Source organism: Siphateles boraxobius, unplaced genomic scaffold (assembly GCF_051911475.1).
Source record: "Siphateles boraxobius isolate OS27281-9 unplaced genomic scaffold, OSU_SipBor_1 86, whole genome shotgun sequence".
Taxonomy (NCBI): domain Eukaryota; kingdom Metazoa; phylum Chordata; class Actinopteri; order Cypriniformes; family Leuciscidae; genus Siphateles; species Siphateles boraxobius.
The window spans coordinates 2,409,504-2,428,859 of record NW_027509215.1 but is presented as its reverse complement, the minus strand read 5'-3'; the positions used below and the strand labels follow the sequence as shown (position 1 = coordinate 2,428,859).

Sequence of the window (19,356 nt, the reverse complement as noted above, 5' to 3'; positions counted from 1 at the left end):
AACAAATTTAGTGAAAGCATGGTAATATTTAATGATATTACAAATTTTTTACACAATACTTGGTTATCCAGGACGATGTTTAGCATTTAATATAAAACTTAGACCCAAAATTAAACAAGCCTATAATTCTTAAAAACTTGAAAATCAGAAAAGTGATTTTAAAATAAGAACTTGTCAGAGCACTGACACAGCATCCACTGTTTGAGAGTTGTTGTTTTTCCCCCAGAGAAAAAAAAAATTCCCCATTAGACAAGAGAGGATATTTGGAGTAAAATACCATTTCACTCACTTTGGTGTGAAATAAGGGAGTGCTAGAACAAGAAATCAAAGATGAAACGAACAAACTGCATTTGATTGCATCTCTCTTTTTTCTTTACATGGTAAGTTTGCATCTTTACCTATAAAATTATAATCTGTCAATGTATCAACAGCATTAAAGAAATGTTCTGGGTTTAATCATTTAGATTCTCAATTCTCAAAAAAAGCATTTACAGTAACAAACACAACAAAATTCTGAATCAGAACATTTGTTTATATAGCTGCCTTACAAAAATACTTTGATCAAATTCATAATATTCATCAGGTAGGAGTAAAGAGTAGGTTCATATACCAGTACTTACATTTTATGTGAGAATGTTCATGTCAACATGAAAAACAAAACAGTGTTACTGTGATGTTTTCTGCCCCCTGGTGGAGAAACTTTGAGAGTAACGACACTTAACAAGGTGACCGATTTGCCTTGTCAACTTTATTTTGATCAAGACAAAGCTCTGCAACAAAGCAGAACATTTGAAGAATCACATTCAACAGCTATAAACCAAATAACCATCTTAATTCTTATTAAAACATTTTAATAAACCAGTCTAATACAATTGTGGTGCCTTTACCTCCATGTGCTCTTTTAGTCCTCACACACACACACACACACACACACACACACACACACACACACACACACACACACACACACACACACACACACACACACACACACACACACACACACACACACACACACACACACACACACACACACACACACACACACACACACACACACACACACACACACAATACAAATACACATGTAGTATGTCTGTCAGACATATTTATAAAGAGTAATCCAGTTTAACCCACTCATAACTTCTCCCTTTACTTAGCTCTCGAATACAACATCTTCACATTGTATTTTGTCTAAAGCATACTAAACTCTTTATTTAAATGCTGTAAGAGTTTGGATGATGGGTCTGGTCAGGAACAGTAGCGAATCTAATGTCCTCACAGGGTTAAATGTGTCCTGCACACATCTTATTCCAGTGTCTCTCTAAGGGCCAAGACGGAAAGATGCACTCACACAGCATGAAATATACCTGACATATATTTGCATACCGCAAGAGTTTATGAATCCTTTGATTTTGGATTGTTTTGATACTCAAACAAAAGTGTGTCCAAATTTAGGGAGTCTACAAAATAACTCCAGTGGTCATCTCAGAGGTCACTTCCAGCAGTCCAGAACAGAATGAAATCCATTCCGCAGAAATGTGAGTTTTAATATAAGGTAAAATCCATGTCTATCATGTTAGTCAATCTGTTGACGTGTCGCTCCAAAATGTTTTACAGTATTACCACGGAAAGATGTGATGCAAAATGTGATACTAGTAGTGAATGGAAATCTAAAATGAAGCATCAGATTTCTCCCATAAGCAACATGGTTTTTAGTCGGACAGAAAAATGTCCATATTTCAAGCCCTCGTTGCTTGAACCAATTCCAAAAAAATGACAGTCCAATGGATTTGGGTATATGTAAAAATAACAACATCCAGGCAAAAAACATGACAATAATTTAGTCCAATAAAGATATGAGTTTGGATTTGACAGTTTATATTGAAGCCAGAATGGTAGATTTTTTTTTTCTTCTAATATGGGCGGTCCTCTCATGTAAACATACCAAGCCGTGTTCAGTTTTCAGACTGGCAGTCAATGGGCTGTCCGATCTTCAGCAGTGACTGGCCCGGTGGAATTTGGTCAAAGGGTTCCTATGCGTCTGACCTACCTGCCAAATATGGTCTCATATTCCATAAGAATGAGCTCAACAATCTGGTTCTGGTAGACCATGTGCACGGCCATATTTGCTGTCTCTGTCTCCGGGCGCAGGAGCGTTGGGCCGAACACGATGGCTACACTCTGGGTGGTCATCCTGTTCTCGTCGACATGCTGGATCACTCTACAGAGAGAAAAAGGTTATAAACACAGTGGCAGCTGACATGACATACACTTTACCTAAAACTGTTTAAGCATTCTTCTAATTATAAACTACCGTACCTAATTATTTCTATTTATGACTATCTTCTAGGCCTTCTAGAGTAAAAAATATGCAAAAAAAGATCTTTATTCATCATTTATTTTGTCTCCGTCCCCTTTTATACTCACTTCTTCAGGTGTTTGAAGAGCACCTGTATGGTGTCTTGGTTGGGCCATGGCAGTTGCTTCATCAGATCCTTAACCGTCTGAACTTTGTGCTTATAATCGGGCATTTCTGACACGAAAAACACACACAAAAGTGTTAAATGTGCAAGAAACATCTCTCTCTAAAAAGCCGTGTCTCAAATATTGGTGTTCACTCACTGATCGCAGCGATGAAGTCGTTAAAGAAAGCAAAGGTGAACAGAGGTTCTGGTAGCTCGCGGAAAAACATCTTCAGAGCTCCTGTGGTCACGTGAATGTCCTCCCATTTACTGTCCGCTAAATTCACTTTCTCATCTGTATTTATGTGGGTCATAGTGACACAAATCATCAGTTTTTTTATCAAGTCATTAGTTATATATAAATCAGCAAGGGTGTGAAATGGTGGAAGGGCATACCATGATTAACAGCAAATCTCAGTTTTTGTATGATGGCCAAATTTCCACTGACTCTGTACAAACCATCCACTCCTAACCCTGGATGAAGGGAGAAAGAGACAAAGAAATAGCAAGCATTAGAATGCATGTTAGGATACAGTTTGCAGCAGCGAGTATCAACTCGTTCCGTTTACATGCACATTAATATTGCAATATTTATCAGATTTTGGCAATATTCTGATTAGTATTGAGTCATGTTAATGTCGCAATCGAAAATTTGTAAACATCTTATCTAGAAAATCCACTGAAAGGAGACATGCATATGCTCAGTCCGCAAGGAATTGTGGGTGCTAACAGATGCTTAGCCAGGTATTTGGGTACCTGTGGTCACGTGAATGTCCTCCCATTTACTGTCCGCTAAATTCACTTTCTCATCTGTATTTATGTGGATCATAGTGACACAAATCATCAGTTTTTTTTATCAAGTAATCGGTTATATATAAATCAGCAAGGATGTGAAATGGTTCTGTTTACATGCACATTAATATTTTAATATTTATCAGATTTTGGCAATATTCTGATTAGTATTGAGTCATGTTAATGTGGCAATCGAAAATTTGTAAACATCTTATTTAGAAAATCCACTGAAAGGAGACATGCATATGCTCAGTCCGCAAGGAATTGTGGGTGCTAACAGATGCTTAGCCAGGTATTTAGGTATGGCAACTCAAGCTAAATGGACAAATTTCTGCAGTGATAATAAGACTGACTTGTTTTTATATAATTATTAAAATGAATCAACATCAATGCTTGCCCGACTTTCTCAATTTTGTGGTGGTGTTGTCGGGCATAAGGTGAGAAGTGTTAGGCTCCTGATTAAATTATGGTGAAAGAGTAGTAATAAAACTAATAATAGTTTAGCATACTGTGTAATCAATGCCAGCACTAAATCTCCTGGTAAATAACAGAGGGAAAAGAAACTTAATATGTATACAGGAATATTTCGATTCTTAAACGGAATATGTTAAGCACGGACAGGCAGTCAGTGTCAAGGAGTGAAAATAGTAATTTAAAAAGTTTTATTAAGCATAAAGTGTGAAAGTTGGGGATTAGGATCAATATTCAGCTTCACATGGTCTAAACAGAAGATTACCGGTCTTCTCTGTATGCTCGATGCACATCCAGACGAAGCGAGGGACGGTGGAGGCCTCTCTCTGACAAAGACTGCTCAAACTGGAGCCAAACACCTGATCTACAAAAAGAGAAAATCAAACAATATAAAAGGCCTCTGAATTTTACAGATAACCCCGTGATGATCCAGTTCTGTTTGTAGATGCATGTGGAACCTTTAATGTAGCCCTTGTCTTTGACAGCCTGTAAGGTGGGTCTGCCTGTGAGAAGCTTTATCAGCTTGGTCTTCTTCTTCTGTTCGGCATTATCCATGATTACAGACTTCTTAATATCTAAAGCATAAAGGGTGAAGAAGTCTATTTAGGAATGGTACACAACTCCAAGTGCACTGAGCTGAATACATGCATTAGTAATGAACTACTGTTTATGCTAATTAGATTTTAGAACTGAGCTTAAACATATTTTTAAGATCTCATAGTGCACTCCTGGTACTGATACAGCAGATAAAGAAATTACAAAGATGTGTATGTGCCATGTGAAGAGCACTCGTCTCATGAATACATGCATGAACAATCAAATACACTTCAATTTTGTTCAAAATGGCTGTACTGGAGAGTATTAATGTAAAATACACCTGCAGCTGTCATGGAAATGAAATCAAAGATATAACTGCTTGCTGCTCTTGACTAAAAACTTCAGTAGCTTTAGTAAGTATCAATACTAGTGCTTTATTTAACATTTCACTACTTTTTCAAATGTTGAAGTTTATTCAGAGCTTACATTTTTTTCAGTGATGTAGAATTAGTTCATTTCATTTTTATCTTTGTTGTATTGTCCTTATTTGCTCTTTTGCCTGAAATGTTTTTATTATTCAGGTTTAGATCACGATACTGTCACATAATATATAAGACACTTAATACTGTATACTTGCCTTTAATAATTGAGAACTAAAAACACTATTGAATTAAGAAATAATTAGTATTAGTTTTTGCTATGGTATTATAAATACATATACATTTAACTACATTAAATACTGAAAGGTATTGATAAACAATAGTTAAACCTATTCAAAAAAATGGATGATTTCACCCTTTAATTGAGAGGTATGTATTTTTATGCTTATTAAAGTACTGCGTTGACAGCTCAGACAGTTCAATATGTTTTGGAGCAGAGCTTCAGAATCTTGGACACACACACACACACACACACACACACACACACACACACACACACACACACACACACACACACACACACACACACACACACACACACACACACACACACACAAACACACAAACACACAAACACACACAAACACCTCTAGCCTTCTTGGAGTTTCTTTGCTCTTTTTCTTTGTCATGTTTCTCAGTGTCAGGAGATTCTGACATGTCTTCTTCAATGGCCTCATCAGACTCCCACATCTGCAACACATTAATGTCAGTACAAGGATTCAGAACAATTACGGTGAAGATGTAATGTAAGTGCAGGTATATAGAAAAGTAATCTTACATATGTGTGTATGGCTTCAGTCAAAGCTTTATGCCAATCGAGGCCTTCGTTATCTGACTGCAAGAGGAGCTCCATGCCCTGCCGGGTCTTCAGCTACACACAAAATCAAATTAGTATTTGTTACACATGAACCACTTTCAAACATTAAGCATTTTTTAGCAAACCTTCAACCAGGCTCCTTAAAAAAGGACAGGTTAATCCACTGAATGACCTTAACAGCATTTGAATATTCAGACTTCTTTAAATTAATTGAATAAATATTCAGACCCCAATTAACCAAATGAGCCAATTAGGTCAATAACACCTGCTTCATCTGCCAATGGCTGAAACATTTACCCATCAAAAATACGTTGTATCAGCCAGAGACATGTATTTAGCATTAATTCCTTAAAATATTGTGTTTTTTTATTAGTTGCTGCATGAAGTTCTGGAGATAAAAGGAAATAAAAACCTTTTGGCTTCCTAACTAAACTCCTGATGGCAAACTTTCCATTGTGATAAAAGTTGGTAGAAGACCAACAGTGAGAGTCATCGATCTTAATTATTGAAGGTCAGACTATCATTTTTGCATTATGATCTATAGCATTGTGTAAAAAATTTGTGGCCAACTTGCTGCAAACTCAATTTCATTAACTTGCCAAAACTTCAAATTTTTCCCCATTCATGTCTTGAGGGAATATAGCTGTAATCAATGATTCTGATAAATCAAACTTTAATTAAATCTTTTGAAAATTTAGCCTTCCTGCTAATTGATTAGGCACACACACACACATCCTCAAACACCTCCTTAATTTATAATAAGTCTACAAGAAAAGTGAGATTACTTTCCAACAGGCTGTTTACCTCTAGAACTTGTTTCTTGCTGGATTTGTCTTTAGACGCCCAGTCTACTGAGCCTCCTCTGAGATCCAAACTGAACTCCAGCTTCTGGTCTCTTCCAAACTGTTGAGAGAACACCACATTAACACCAGACATATAAAACAGTACATCACATGGGTTTCTAATGATTTTCTCTCAGCACTGAATTGTTACTCACCCAACCAGTCCCACTCCCTTGGCCCTTATTAAATAGCAGTGATGAACCCTGCAAAACTGTCCAATAGGAGTTCCAGTTCTTCCTGTAGGCATGAAATTCAACCAAATTACAATATCAGCATGGCACAGTTACAGTCATTTGTTTGATCTGTCAGATGAATGGGAGCATTGCCTCCCTGTTTGTTTCTACTTACCGGACCTTTTTTCCATGTTCAGTGATTTTAGTCATGTTTAAAGTGCCACATTTCTCCGACGGCTGAAAGAAAGAATAGAAAAGCTGATGTGAAAAGAGAAAAAGACGACAAACCTAAATAAACAAACTACAGTTAAAAGTAAAAGACTGCAAGAGTGAGAAGAGACAAGCAACCTGATTTTGCCCGGTGTCAACAAAGACTGAACCACCATAAGAGAGAAATTACAAAAGAACAGTGGTTTAGACCTGTTTGCAGTATGTTGTACAGAATTACATTACAGTCAGTGCTTTAATATTTACTAGAGAAGCAACAAAACAGACAAAACCAGCAAACCAAGCTTATAAAATGGATAGTTCTGAAACACGATTGAATGAGTATTCAAAGCATGTGCAAATGCAAAATAGCTGATGTAGACACCTGTGATCTATTCTGTATTAATGCACAACACTGACTTACAATTACTTTTAATTTTTATTAATATTACTGCTAATGACTGTAATCACTTGACAGTCTTGATATATAGCAGTTGCTTTCTAAAGGCATTGATCCATGAGATGTCCAGTGACTTTACTATGGCCAAGAGTGTTTTTAGCACTCCACTTCATATTGAGCCTATCAACAGCCTTAACGCATAGGCTCTCATGGTTATTGATTTATTATAAACCCACACCACAAGCATAAAGTATAGTCAGAGCTCTGCATGAAGAGAGAAGTTAAGAGAGGGCAGGGAAAAAGAAACAAAAGGTGGAAAAAATGAGGACCAGGAAGAGAAAAGATGGATGATGCTTATACTAACAGAGTGGGGGGGTTTAGGAGAGGAGGGGCAGGACGAGTCAGAGTCGGGGGAGCCCGTTTTAGTGTCCTAGACAAGAAAACAACAAACCACATAATTCAAACTTGTGTCAACACCTGTAATAAAATGTCAATCAGATAGCCTTATATACACTTCTACCTCCATTTCAGGATCAATCAAGATATTCTGTCTGCTTAAAGTCACAATCATTTATTAGGTAAAATCAGGTTGTTTCGAAGACAGAATCAGTTTCCAAAGCCAGACAGGAAATGTTTTTTATTACTGATCTTTTAATCAAAGTATGTGATTAATCATACAAGTGCAATGCATTTCTCAAATCATTAAAGAGACAGTACTTTTAGAAATAAAAATTCTGTCATCATCTCCAACTTTACACCACTCACAAAATTAGGGATGGCCCGATACCATTTTTTTTCAAACCGATACGAGTACGAGTATTTACATTTGTGTACTTGCCGATATCGAGTACCGATACCGATATTTCTACCGCAAAAGTAACTATAGGCTCCCAGAAAAGAAGACAGAAGACTATTTTAGAACACAGGTTAGAAGACTGTTTTTATTTTCTTCTCTGCTTGTTTTAACAAGTCTAAAAATAAATAATAATGAGTAAAATAATAAATGTATTAACACACAAACCACTGTTAATTTAACATAAAAGCAAGCAGTTACTGCGTGCATGGTCTGACATGACTGAATGCGCCCAAAGTGCGCTCCCTTAATAGTCTAATTCCTAAAAAGCTGACAGTTCATCGCGATCTCACACATCTGTTATTATCAATGAAGCTGACTGCACAATGAATCTTTCATAATATCCACACTTTGTTTGTTATAATTAGAGGATTTGCCAGCATACAGAATTCAGCACTGAACAAAAAAGTTTTGAGCAGTGAGGGGAGTCTATCTTAAATGCTTCTGATTAGCCATTGCGTTCAAGAAATCAACACACATGTCTGTGATTGGCTACATCGCTCAACGCTGCAAACATGTTATGAATAGAAACTCTGGCCTGTAAATCGTTTCTATTTTGTTTTAGTTGTTCTTCTTGCTTTTCTGCAACAGATGAATGAAAATCTATTAGTTTTAATATGTTGTTATTCATAGATATTTCTAGTTTGCGGGAGTCCCGCGAATCGTTTTATTCTCCCGGAACCCGCACACACAGAGTGAGTGCATTACCGCCCGCGCCCGCGCTCGCGCTCGGCCATCAGATCTAGTGCCGCGCCGCACTCTTTTGCGTTGGGAGTGCACGTCCCTATGCCTCAGTTCACCTCGACAAAGCACTCGCGGCGGCCAGTTTCGTGTCGCAAAATGTACGTGGTATCGGGGCGTGGTATCGGCGAATTTTTATGAGTACGAGTACGAGTATGTGAGGACAGTATCGACCCGATCCCCGATGCCAGTATCGGTATCGGGCCATCCCTACACAAAATAAACATCCTAGACTGGATCTGAGCAACATAAGTGTGTGTACATGATGATAGAGCTGAAACGATTCCTTTAAGCAAGATGATATATTCAAGTGCAATTTATAGGGATGCTCTGATCATATGGCCGCAGATTGGTATCGGCCGATAATCACATTCTATGACTCGAGAGTCAAGAAACATTAGTTAACCACAGTAAATTACACATCTCTATTTAGAGCAGTTTATCTCAATTCAAACAACCTCACAAACAACATAACATGATGCGTAGATCTTGAGAAAATCCTCAAGGAGTGACATGACATTCTGCGTGGCCAAAGCTATAGGACTTCGAACAGTGTTTTCGAACGTAATTTGAAAGTTCGATGAATGGAAACTGGATCTCGGGTATTGTGGGTAGGGAATATGTGTCGAGACCAATCAGACACTGTTCTACAGCTAGAGAGCGCTCGGATTGACAGGTCTTAATTTCGGGCGATCATGATGACAAGAAATCGATAGTCGAATCTGCTGCAATAATCCTGATCGGAGCATCCCTAGCAATTTCTCATGCAGTTTGAACACATTTGTGCAAAAATCACTGTGTGTACTGAAATGAGTTGCAATGGGCAAAAGTGTGCATGCATGCATCATCTCATTCGACGTGATTGGTTGCTGGAATATAGGGGCGGGACAACACTGACTTGTGGCTTATAAGGGTGAGAGCGGAAGGTGCTTTTGCGGTGCGGGGGAAAGGCTCGCCGGTCCTTGACAGATTTCTGTTTTAACTTAAGTCAAACATTAAGCACATGTGAACATCACACAAATAAGAATGGGAGACATTTTCCTCACTAAAAACCAAAAGAACTGTTAATTTCAACCAGACCAGAGCTAATAAATAAAATAACCTCTAAGCAATTACATTGTGACACAATACTTATCCAATCTTCATAAAAGACTGAAAAATACGTTTAACCACTAAATGAAAATAAAACCACGTGTTTGATTACTCAAATTTGGCATTTTTAATGAATTTGAATAGTTTTATTATGCATGTTGTCACTGTATCCTGTATAATGGCAAGAAGCCCCTTTTTCTCTCTTTGTTTGTATGTATATGTATGAGTACCTTGTCATTTGACTCTGAATATATGCTGCGTCTCGTCCTGATGATAGGAATGGGATCTGGCAGTCTCCGATCAAGACTGCGAGTTTTGTGTGCATCCCCTGGCAGGAGAGGTGTGTGGTTAGACTAGAACAGGTGGGACAAGAAGATGCAAAATTATTAGGGCTGGTAATGATGTATGTTAGGCGAACAAATCTTGATATAATTGCAACGTGTACATGCACACACAGACGCACAATTTAAATGAAGCACCACACAGGGTATTGAAGCCGGGATTATTTGGTTTAAATCAAATTGAAAGGGATATCTGGGACTTCCTGACTATATAATTTTAATGCTGATAAGAACCGGAATCTGTTGTTAGTCTCACCTGTGATTTGAGACCAATTTTAGGAAGCTCCCATTCAGATCTGGAGTCACCTGCACTGTAGTAATACAGCCGGCCTCGCTCGTCTGTGTGTCTCAACCACTATATACATATACAAAACACACACAGGCATGATGTGCAAAATAACATCTTCAAAATCAACTAGTCAGTGAGTTGCCTAAACAACCAGTTGACTAATCGGTCTCGAGAAAGCCCTATAAGGCCCTGTTTACACCTGGTATTAAGATGCATTTTGGTTGCTTAATACAGATGTAAACGGGGTCTAAAACGTTCTGAGATTGTCCACTTTCGACCACTTCTAGAGGTAGTCGAAAGCATTCTGATCAGGTAGACACTCCCCTTGAAGAAATAAGGGACAGAAGAGGTTGAAAGTGGACAAAAGAGACAGATTAAAACACCAGGTGTAAACAGGAATGTGCCTCCCACATCTACTTGTGATCCGATTCACCGAAAGTGGGTCGCAAGACCATTCTGAGTGGGTGTGTGCAGTCAAAAAAACAACATAAATGTTTTTTCTGATGCAAGACTTTTATTTTGAAAGAGATAAACGTGTTGTCCCGAATCAGTATCTGCGGTCAGATGAGTTGTCAGGCTATAAAGCTATAATCAGGCTAGACATTTTTAACTGACTAACAACTAAATCACAGCTTATTGCCAGCACAAAATAAAGCAGCGCAAACAAAATATAAAAAAAGAAATTATCTTCATTAGTAAGGTTAGTAAGAAAAAAACTGTCAAGCAAGCACTAACACACTGAGTTTGTCTTTGTACCTTCTCATTAGTATAGTCAGACACATACAGAGTGTGTCCATGCTCAACCATTTCTTCAGACCAGCCTCTAGGGGGCGAACCGTACTGACTGTCTGATTGGCTGCTCAGACAGTTTTCCTCTGATGACAGAACCTTCACCCAGCCAATCACAAAAAGGCAAAACCAGTAGAAATGGAGAAAAATGAAGAAAAAGAAAGAAAAAGAAAGTGAAATAGTTAATTAAGAGATGCAGACAAGGAAAAGAGAGAAGTGAAACAAATCACCAATGAGTCACAATCAACCCGTTGCCCACAAGATTTGAGAAACTCAGATACCCAGAATGCTTTGCATGCGTATAAACATACAGCAGGTAGAGAAAGAGTTTAGCTATACCATCATGCATTTCCCAAGACCACAGAGTATATTTTGTCCCTGATGGGAGTTCTTCCCCTTTGCAAGCCACATATGATGATTTGATTTTGTGTGTGTGTGTGTGTTTATGCATGCATGCATCACCGTCTGTTGTAAAGTGTCTATTCTGAGGGTGTGTACCTCAGTGTCAGTCATTTCTTGTTTCCCCTCTTTCCTGGTCAGGCTATCCCGTGCCCGTGGGGGTTTCCAGGTCCTCTCCTGCGTGCTGCGGTTGTAGTAGAAGAGTCTGCCATTCTGGTCTTTGTGAGTCTCCCAGTCGCCAATGGTGTGGAGCGGAGAGGAGGATGGCAGTGGAGGGGAGGATGACTGAGAAATCTTCAGCTCCTGCAGGTTTGTGTAGACAGGAGAATCAGGCCTGCCCTGCCCTGAACCTAAAGTCTGCATAAGTAGAGAGAGAGAGAGACAGAGTGAAGTTACAGCACCCGTCTCCCAACATGGCTGCCCCCTCAAATGATGACGCCCTATGCAACAAACAATTGACAACTGTGTTGAAAACTGTATAGAAAAACAATGTATTACATGGTATATGTCAGGGGTTCTCAAATGGTTTGTCCACGTGACCCACATTTTCACATGGTCATTAAGCCTCGACCCAGTGTGTGTGTGTGTGTTTTTAAAAAAAGTAAATTTTATATATGTGCGTATGTATACATTTGGCGAGTTGGAAGGTGTTAATGTCAAACCCTGTATATACACTACATTGACAAAAGTTTTGGGATGCCTGCCTTTGCATGCACATGAATAATGACATCCCATTCTTAATCCATAGGGTTTAATATGGAGTTGGCCCACCCTTTGCAGCTGTAACAGATTCAACTCTTCTGGGAAGGCTTTCCACAAGGTTTAGGAAGGCCTTCTCATCCAACATCAGTGCCTGACCTCACAAATGTGCTTCTAAACATTTAGAATTACCTTTTTTGTTGTTGATGTTTCTTGGTCAGCATACTCCCCGACCCACCAGTTGAGAAACACTGATCATAGACACACTGATTTTTCTCCATGTCAAAGTTCCTGTTATGACCTGTTAAAGTTTCCGTTTTTCCAGATTTTTGCCATATTTTCTTCTTGAACACAAACCTAACTGATTTAAATAGTATTTTCTTTCTATTGCTACATGACGGGATATCATGAGACTAGAACAATAGAGTCACAGTCAAAGACAGAAACAGAGAGGATAGATTAGAGAGAGAGGGAAAGGCTGTCATTCATACCTGAAACTATTTATGGAAGTACCTGCACAACCACATTCCAGACCCTTAAAATACACATCTGAATGCTTACTTTACCACAAGGCATCTCGACAAGATTAGATTTGCAATGGATAGAAAGTTGTTCAAACAAAACAATCTGGATAACGAGGAAAATGGCACAAAGAGAAACCATACAGCAAAAAAGCACTGAATAAAAGGAGAGAATTTATGACAAACCTCTATGCTCACAAAATACTGAAACAGAGAGAGATGGAGGGAAAGAGAAGGTGAACAATTGTGTCTGAGCTTGTCAGTCAATCAAACCTATTATACAAAAGCCTCATAGGTAATTTAATTATGACTAAGTAAGCACATTAGAGTAAGTGTGTGTGAGAGAGAAAGATCACTTGATTATTTTGCGAAGATATTGAATGTTTTATTACAATGTGAATCATAATGCATGTGAAGTGCACCAGTCCGTCACTGCAGTGTCCGAAACAAGGTAATGAGCTCACATGAATGTGTGCATAGTGAACCAGGAGGATGGCCCTTAATAGTTTAAGCCACACAGAGGATAATGTCATCAGATTAAAGACTCTTCCTGAAGCGCACAAACATATGCTAATGGCGTGGTGTGATTAAACCAAGTCAGACTTTTAAGGTCAACATGAACCCAAAGCAACATTGAGAACCTACACCCGATATCCTAAAAACATTCCCAATTACTGAATTTTTTTTTTTAATGAATGGAAATCTGTGTCAGAGAAAGAGCTGTGTGCATCATAGTTAATCATAGTTAAAAAACCATAAACACTAATTTCAGCCTGCTGGGGCCATTAGTCTCCTAGTAGTAATGACGTATTGGACAAAACGACCACAAAATTCATGTTTCATCTATCTGCCCAGTAATGTGCACTGAACAGTCTATGATCATTTGGTACAATTTCTAGTAATTCAATTCAAATTTATTTGTATAGCGCTTTTCACAATACATATTGTTTCAAAGCCGCTTTACAGAAAGTGTATTTCAGAAATGTTGTATTTCAGTGTATTTCAGAAATTTCAGATGAGTCATCTCATCGCAGGTGTTGGGGGATCTGAAGTCTCCGTGAGATTATGTAATGATTATTAATAATAATAATAATAATTATTATTATTATTATTAATAATAATTATTATGTAATGATTAGTAATGATTTTCATGGCCGATTCCGAGACTTTTTTTTTTTTACAAGCATACTGGCCGATTCGAATTCTGTGTTGTTGCTTTTTTTTCTTAAAGCAACAAACAAAAAAACAATACAAGTATACATAAACAAGATATTTATTTGGTATTTAACAGGCCAAACTGGCTTTTGGCTGTTAAAGCGGCACTATGCAGGATTTCTGTTTTTGTCAAACAGCGATCCCTAGAGTCCCTGTAGAGTACTTGTATTTAACGTTACTGTCGTAAACACCACTCACGCAGAGCGTATCTGCACTCACGGCCTCTGCACTTCATAATAATAAAGTAGCCTACCGCGTTAGGCTTACCTGAGCCTAAATGCCAGATGACCCAATAAAGTGTATCATGTACGCCGCATTATTTCGCAGGGCTCTCAAGTTTTGAAAACAGGCAAGAGTGACATCCAGCCGACAGATACATTTTTGTCATTGGTTGTTGCGTTAAATCTTACCCAGATACAATAGTGCTATTTTCTAATTGGCTATTGTGTAGCTCGACGAACAACACCAGAGGAGACACGCTTGATTCCTGCCGGTTCCACAGTGAGAGCGCCGCGGCCAGAGTTTTGGCATATTAAATATATTACAAATAGTTTTTCAGCGTGAGAAATACAATGTGTGGGGGGGAGATTGTGACAAAAGACCGAAATGAGTGACTCACGCTCACTGCGTGACACTGGAGAGCCCTGATTTCGTAACGTCCGTTATGATGTTGTTAGACATGATTATTGCAATATATCATAATAGTTTGCAAATTGCGCTCATTTACACTATTTACAACATGTAGGCTTATTTAGGTCCTGATAATTATGTGAGATATTGACAACTGTTCTCATGATAATCGCAGGAATCAACTTTAACAGTGAAAGACTGAGCGAGTGGGACTCTTGTCCGGTTCCTCGTTTGCCAGATTCTCGTTAACTTTTTCTTGACTCTTCCGACCGCGCTTTCTTCGGGTTTTTTCGCCATTCTGAAAACGCAGCTCCGATGTTTACTCGTGTCTGACTCCTCGCTCGGTCAGTCTGCCATTTCCTCTTTCTCTGTTGCTCCGACAATGCTTTTCTAGCTTCTGCTTCTTATATACCAGCTTTGCCATGGGACGATAGTTGTTCTTATAGCTAGCCGTATCCTGGACGGGGGCGTGTACGTGTGCAGTGCCGTAAAGCAATTCGTTACCTCGCGAGACCTGATATCACACGATACTTCCTAACAATGAGGCCGGCGGCCCGCCGGCCCAAAGTTGTAAGGGTGGTTTTGCGGCTCACAGGCACCAGGGGGGTGCGAGACGACCACCATTCAACACGAAATCAGTAATATAAACATTACAATGACTCCAAAGCTGTTCGGTTAAGGTAAAAAAGTTACTTAGTTCTGCTTTAAAACCAATAACTGTAACCATCTGAAATTAATGGGAACGACTAAACACACACTCAACAATCCAAACAAAGATGTTTGGCTATTTAATCAGCATTCAGAATTTGTTTTTGTTTTTAAATTCGGTGTAAAGGAAAAAGGTATTTACCAGTGAAACTAAACAAAACCAAAAAATTAATATCAAGTTAAATCAAATAATGTTTAGTGCAACGAGTAAAACAAATATGCTACAGGAGGTGCTTTTTAAATCAAATTAAGTCAATGTAATTTTAAGGTAACATAAAAATGATCATCCTATACAGAACTGACGTTTACTTCGAGCTTTTCTCATCAACACGTGAGAAGCTGAGCTGCTGAACTTACAAACGTTCCCGGTCTACGCTAGTGCAGGGCGCGGACAGGTACTCTCACGCAACTTCAGCGAGCGCAGGAAAGCGGCCACTACACTAACGGCTGCTCGCTTATCTGTGCCTCAGACAGGTTACCTCTGCATTTACAGTACAATGCTTCCAAACAACATTTGGACATTTTCACAAAGGATTCCAAAGTAGTCTGTGCACGCGATCGGACTTCCGAAAAAAAAAAAAACGATTTTGCTTCTAACGCGCGATTGGCAACCTGTTCCGATTTATGACCGATCAATCGGTGCATCCCTACAATTTTCAATAAGTATAATCATAGGATAACAGAAAGTTGGAAAGCTAATTTAAACCGTAATATTTTCAAAACATAACTATAGACATAACAAATCCCTTACTAAAACTAGACCCAATTACGCTGTCTCTCATGTGCTGCAGGATTATTTAATGGCTTAGATTGTGTAATGTGAAAATGTGTGTGTGGGGGGGATCATTTGTTTTGGAAACAAACCACTGAATGTGTATGAATGAAAGAAGAATGGTGGTACATGAAAAGCCGAGGGCAATAAAAACACACAGCTAGTTTCCACTGTGGAAACTCACCAATTAAGCATTTCAAATTCACTGAATAAAGATCAGTAGACAAAAACATGCATCACAACGACAACAATTGAATCTAAAAAAAACAAGAAATGTATCTCTGTGTCTATAGACACAAATGATTCCAAACACAAAGGGTAGTTAATAAAAGCATATCAAAAGAGAAGCAAATTGTTTTTTAAACTTTAAACAAGACTGTTCCTGATAATTCAAAGCACTACTGTATATTAGATGGGTGAGCACCCAAGAAACCAGCTTGATGTTAAGAGATGTGAAGAAACAGCCAGCAGGTGGTGTAATGCTCACCCTGTATGTCTGTGGATCCTCATGTTTTAAGATAGGGGACTACATTTTCAGATGTCATTTTAAACATGAAACCTCTAATGTCAATCAATTGGCCTTACATTACAAACAGATTTGATTATTTCTTTCTAAATCTTGCCAAAAAATATTCTCTGACCCTATGGCCAGCTTCAGCTCCATACCAGCGTGATGAATAGATCTTCAAGCAAAAGGAACTGGATGAATATTTAAATGCTACGTAGTACGTACCGATCCCGATCTGAACTCTGACTTGTGATGCAGCCTGAATCATAATGACACCGTGTTCGAGAACTGGCCCTCCGACTGAGCCATTCTGTCACCTGATGGAGTTTGGGTTCCTTGCCACTGTTGCCTCTAGCTTAGTTGGGGACACTTTAATTCAACAATATAATTGATCTGGCTGAACTGACGCTGTTGTATGAGAACTGAATCAACACTGAACTGACTTCAGCTGAACAACATCCGTAAAGCTGCTTTAAAACAATCTGTATTGTATAAAGTGATATTTTAATTAAGATGACTTGACTGATTCGCACCCCTGCTGAACAGCTAATCTGTGCTTTTGCCTGACTGCCTGAAGTTTCATCACTGTGAAGGCAAAGACAGTGAGCAAGACATTGTGAGTGCTGGAATGAGGAAATGTAAGTGTTCTTGCAGCAAGTCAGAACAAAATCCCTCTAATAAAGAAGAGAGCAAAGCTAACTCCATTTCTCCCTCTCTTAACCTCCAACTATCTCTTGAAGCCCTCATTTCTTTTTCTACCCTTTTTCTTGTTCTCCCTGTTTCTCTTTCTATACCTCTCCCTCTCTTAGCCTTTATAACCCTATTCTAACTCTTATTGCCATGGCAAATATTTGTTAATTTGTACTGCTAAAGCATTTACAGCTATATATATTAATTGACAAAAAGAGTAAAGAGGTGACTTTAACAAGATAGAAATTAAAGTATAAAAGAAAATATGAAACATACACTCTAAAAAAAAGTCAAATATGGACTAACCCAACTGTTGGTTGAATTTAATTAGTTGGGTTTTTCCATATTTGACCCAAACATGGGTTTAAACAACCCAGCATTTTTTTAGAGTGTACTAACTAAATTAAGGAAGAGCATTTTGAAATTTGAGACTTCTTTCTTCCTCTCTCTTAACCACTCAATTTCTTCTTTCATTGTTAACTCCATATTGTAATAATTTTCCCCCTCACGCCACCGGACTGTTTCTGACATGAGGAGACTTAACACCTCAAATAAGCAGAACACTGTGTGCCAACATGCCCTAAAGACTCAGACGAGTGTGTTTTTGTGCTACTCTATAATAGACACGCACCCAAAAACACTAAAGAAAGCGGGAATCGAAAATAGATATGTTCAAAAGAAGAAAAAGCAATTAAAAGGGACAGAGAAAATGCAAGAAAATGCATTTGAATATCACTCTTGAAATACAGTAAAAAAGACTAAAACAGAAATATCTAGAGCCTGTCCAGCTCAACACCGCACACTAGGATCAAAGCATCCTAGAATGCGTCAGCAAGAGAGAGACATATAATCTGTTAATCTAATAATGTCTGAGTGAATCATTTGAATAGCTCCTCTCATTCCATCATGAAAGGGTCATCGCTGGGTAACAAACGCCGTTTTTTGTGTTCATATAGACCCTTTATAGACCACATGGACACACACATCATGACTAACCTTAACTACAGACCAGTCTTAGAGAGCTTCTCACTTTATTAAGAATAATCCTGCATGTATGTGTCCTCTGTGCTAAGGAGGATGGGACATAGATTATGCAGTGCAATCCTCCTTAGAGTGACCCTTGAAGCTAAACAGTACTCCGAGAAAGAGAAAGTGACCTTTGAACCTAAACAGTGCTGTCTATGCAAGTGTGTCACAAGTTTGCTTTGAATATGAGCATAAGTACTGTTGCCTTACAAGCAGCAAGCTTTTAGGTCAGTTTAAAGTCAGGGAGAATGTACTGAAAATATAACCCAAGGTATTCTACATGAAAAACCTTTGGGCAATATGTTGCATAATATTTGATAACCCCATAAAACACACCCCACCGCTACAAAAACAAGTGTAAAGCAGATATAGGCAAGCTAAACTCTTAAACTGGCCATCTGAAAATGGTTGGAACAATAAGTTCAAGGCTCCACAGACATTAAAGTAATCAATGGGAAAAGTGCAAGAACTTTGTTAGTATTTGGATGAAAAGAAATTCTGACAACAAAGTCCTTTTCAAGGCAAGTCACTCAGTTCACTTAATGGCTATCTCAGGAACACAATCAGGCAGCAGTTTTCAGGGCAGCAAGTATATCGATCTACCTAACTGAATGGGGAAACAGTGATATCTCAAAAACTACTGACCAAACTCACATTTCAATAACATATTTCAAATCAGCAATAAAATCTGACATGAATAGTAGGCTGTGATAAATGATGATTCGTACCCTAAGATAACACAAAAAAAGGAAATATTTCAGACTGGTCCAGCCAATGTACAAGTGCAAAAGCTAAGCGCAAGTTGCACATAAAAGAGCAGGCAGCGACAATGAGGACTGTCTCTTTTATTTGGAAGGTGAGATATATTTTACTAGATCCTCAATATGGGCCGTTTCAATTTCTCCAAGTCAATTGTAATGCCAGTGAAGCTTATGGCTC

At 38.4% G+C, this 19,356-nt stretch overlaps 1 protein-coding gene across 9 annotated transcripts in view; it reads right to left on the bottom strand.

The window, feature by feature from the left end:
* Window positions 1–729: 729 nt before the first annotated feature.
* The window catches only part of arhgap12a (Rho GTPase activating protein 12a), a 28,695-nt gene continuing 10,068 nt past the window's right edge, over window positions 730–19,356 (bottom strand). Inside the window, exons 3-19 of one of the 9 annotated variants that reach the window (XM_077222369.1) lie at window positions 11,748–12,005; window positions 11,217–11,348; window positions 10,428–10,526; window positions 10,061–10,183; window positions 9,637–9,720; window positions 7,509–7,574; window positions 6,713–6,774; window positions 6,520–6,601; window positions 6,327–6,425; window positions 5,484–5,576; window positions 5,293–5,395; window positions 4,187–4,303; window positions 3,994–4,092; window positions 2,862–2,939; window positions 2,626–2,760; window positions 2,431–2,536; window positions 730–2,224 (exon numbers count right to left, since the gene is read on the bottom strand). In XM_077222369.1, coding sequence (XP_077078484.1) covers window positions 2,050–2,224; window positions 2,431–2,536; window positions 2,626–2,760; window positions 2,862–2,939; window positions 3,994–4,092; window positions 4,187–4,303; window positions 5,293–5,395; window positions 5,484–5,576; window positions 6,327–6,425; window positions 6,520–6,601; window positions 6,713–6,774; window positions 7,509–7,574; window positions 9,637–9,720; window positions 10,061–10,183; window positions 10,428–10,526; window positions 11,217–11,348; window positions 11,748–12,005 — 1,911 coding nt within the window. In that variant the 3' untranslated portion in view covers window positions 730–2,049. The remainder of the gene's footprint in view (window positions 2,225–2,430; window positions 2,537–2,625; window positions 2,761–2,861; window positions 2,940–3,993; window positions 4,093–4,186; window positions 4,304–5,292; window positions 5,396–5,483; window positions 5,577–6,326; window positions 6,426–6,519; window positions 6,602–6,712; window positions 6,775–7,508; window positions 7,575–9,636; window positions 9,721–10,060; window positions 10,184–10,427; window positions 10,527–11,216; window positions 11,349–11,747; window positions 12,006–19,356) is intronic. The other 8 variants (XM_077222372.1, XM_077222371.1, XM_077222374.1 and 5 more) reach the window with 8 other exon arrangements.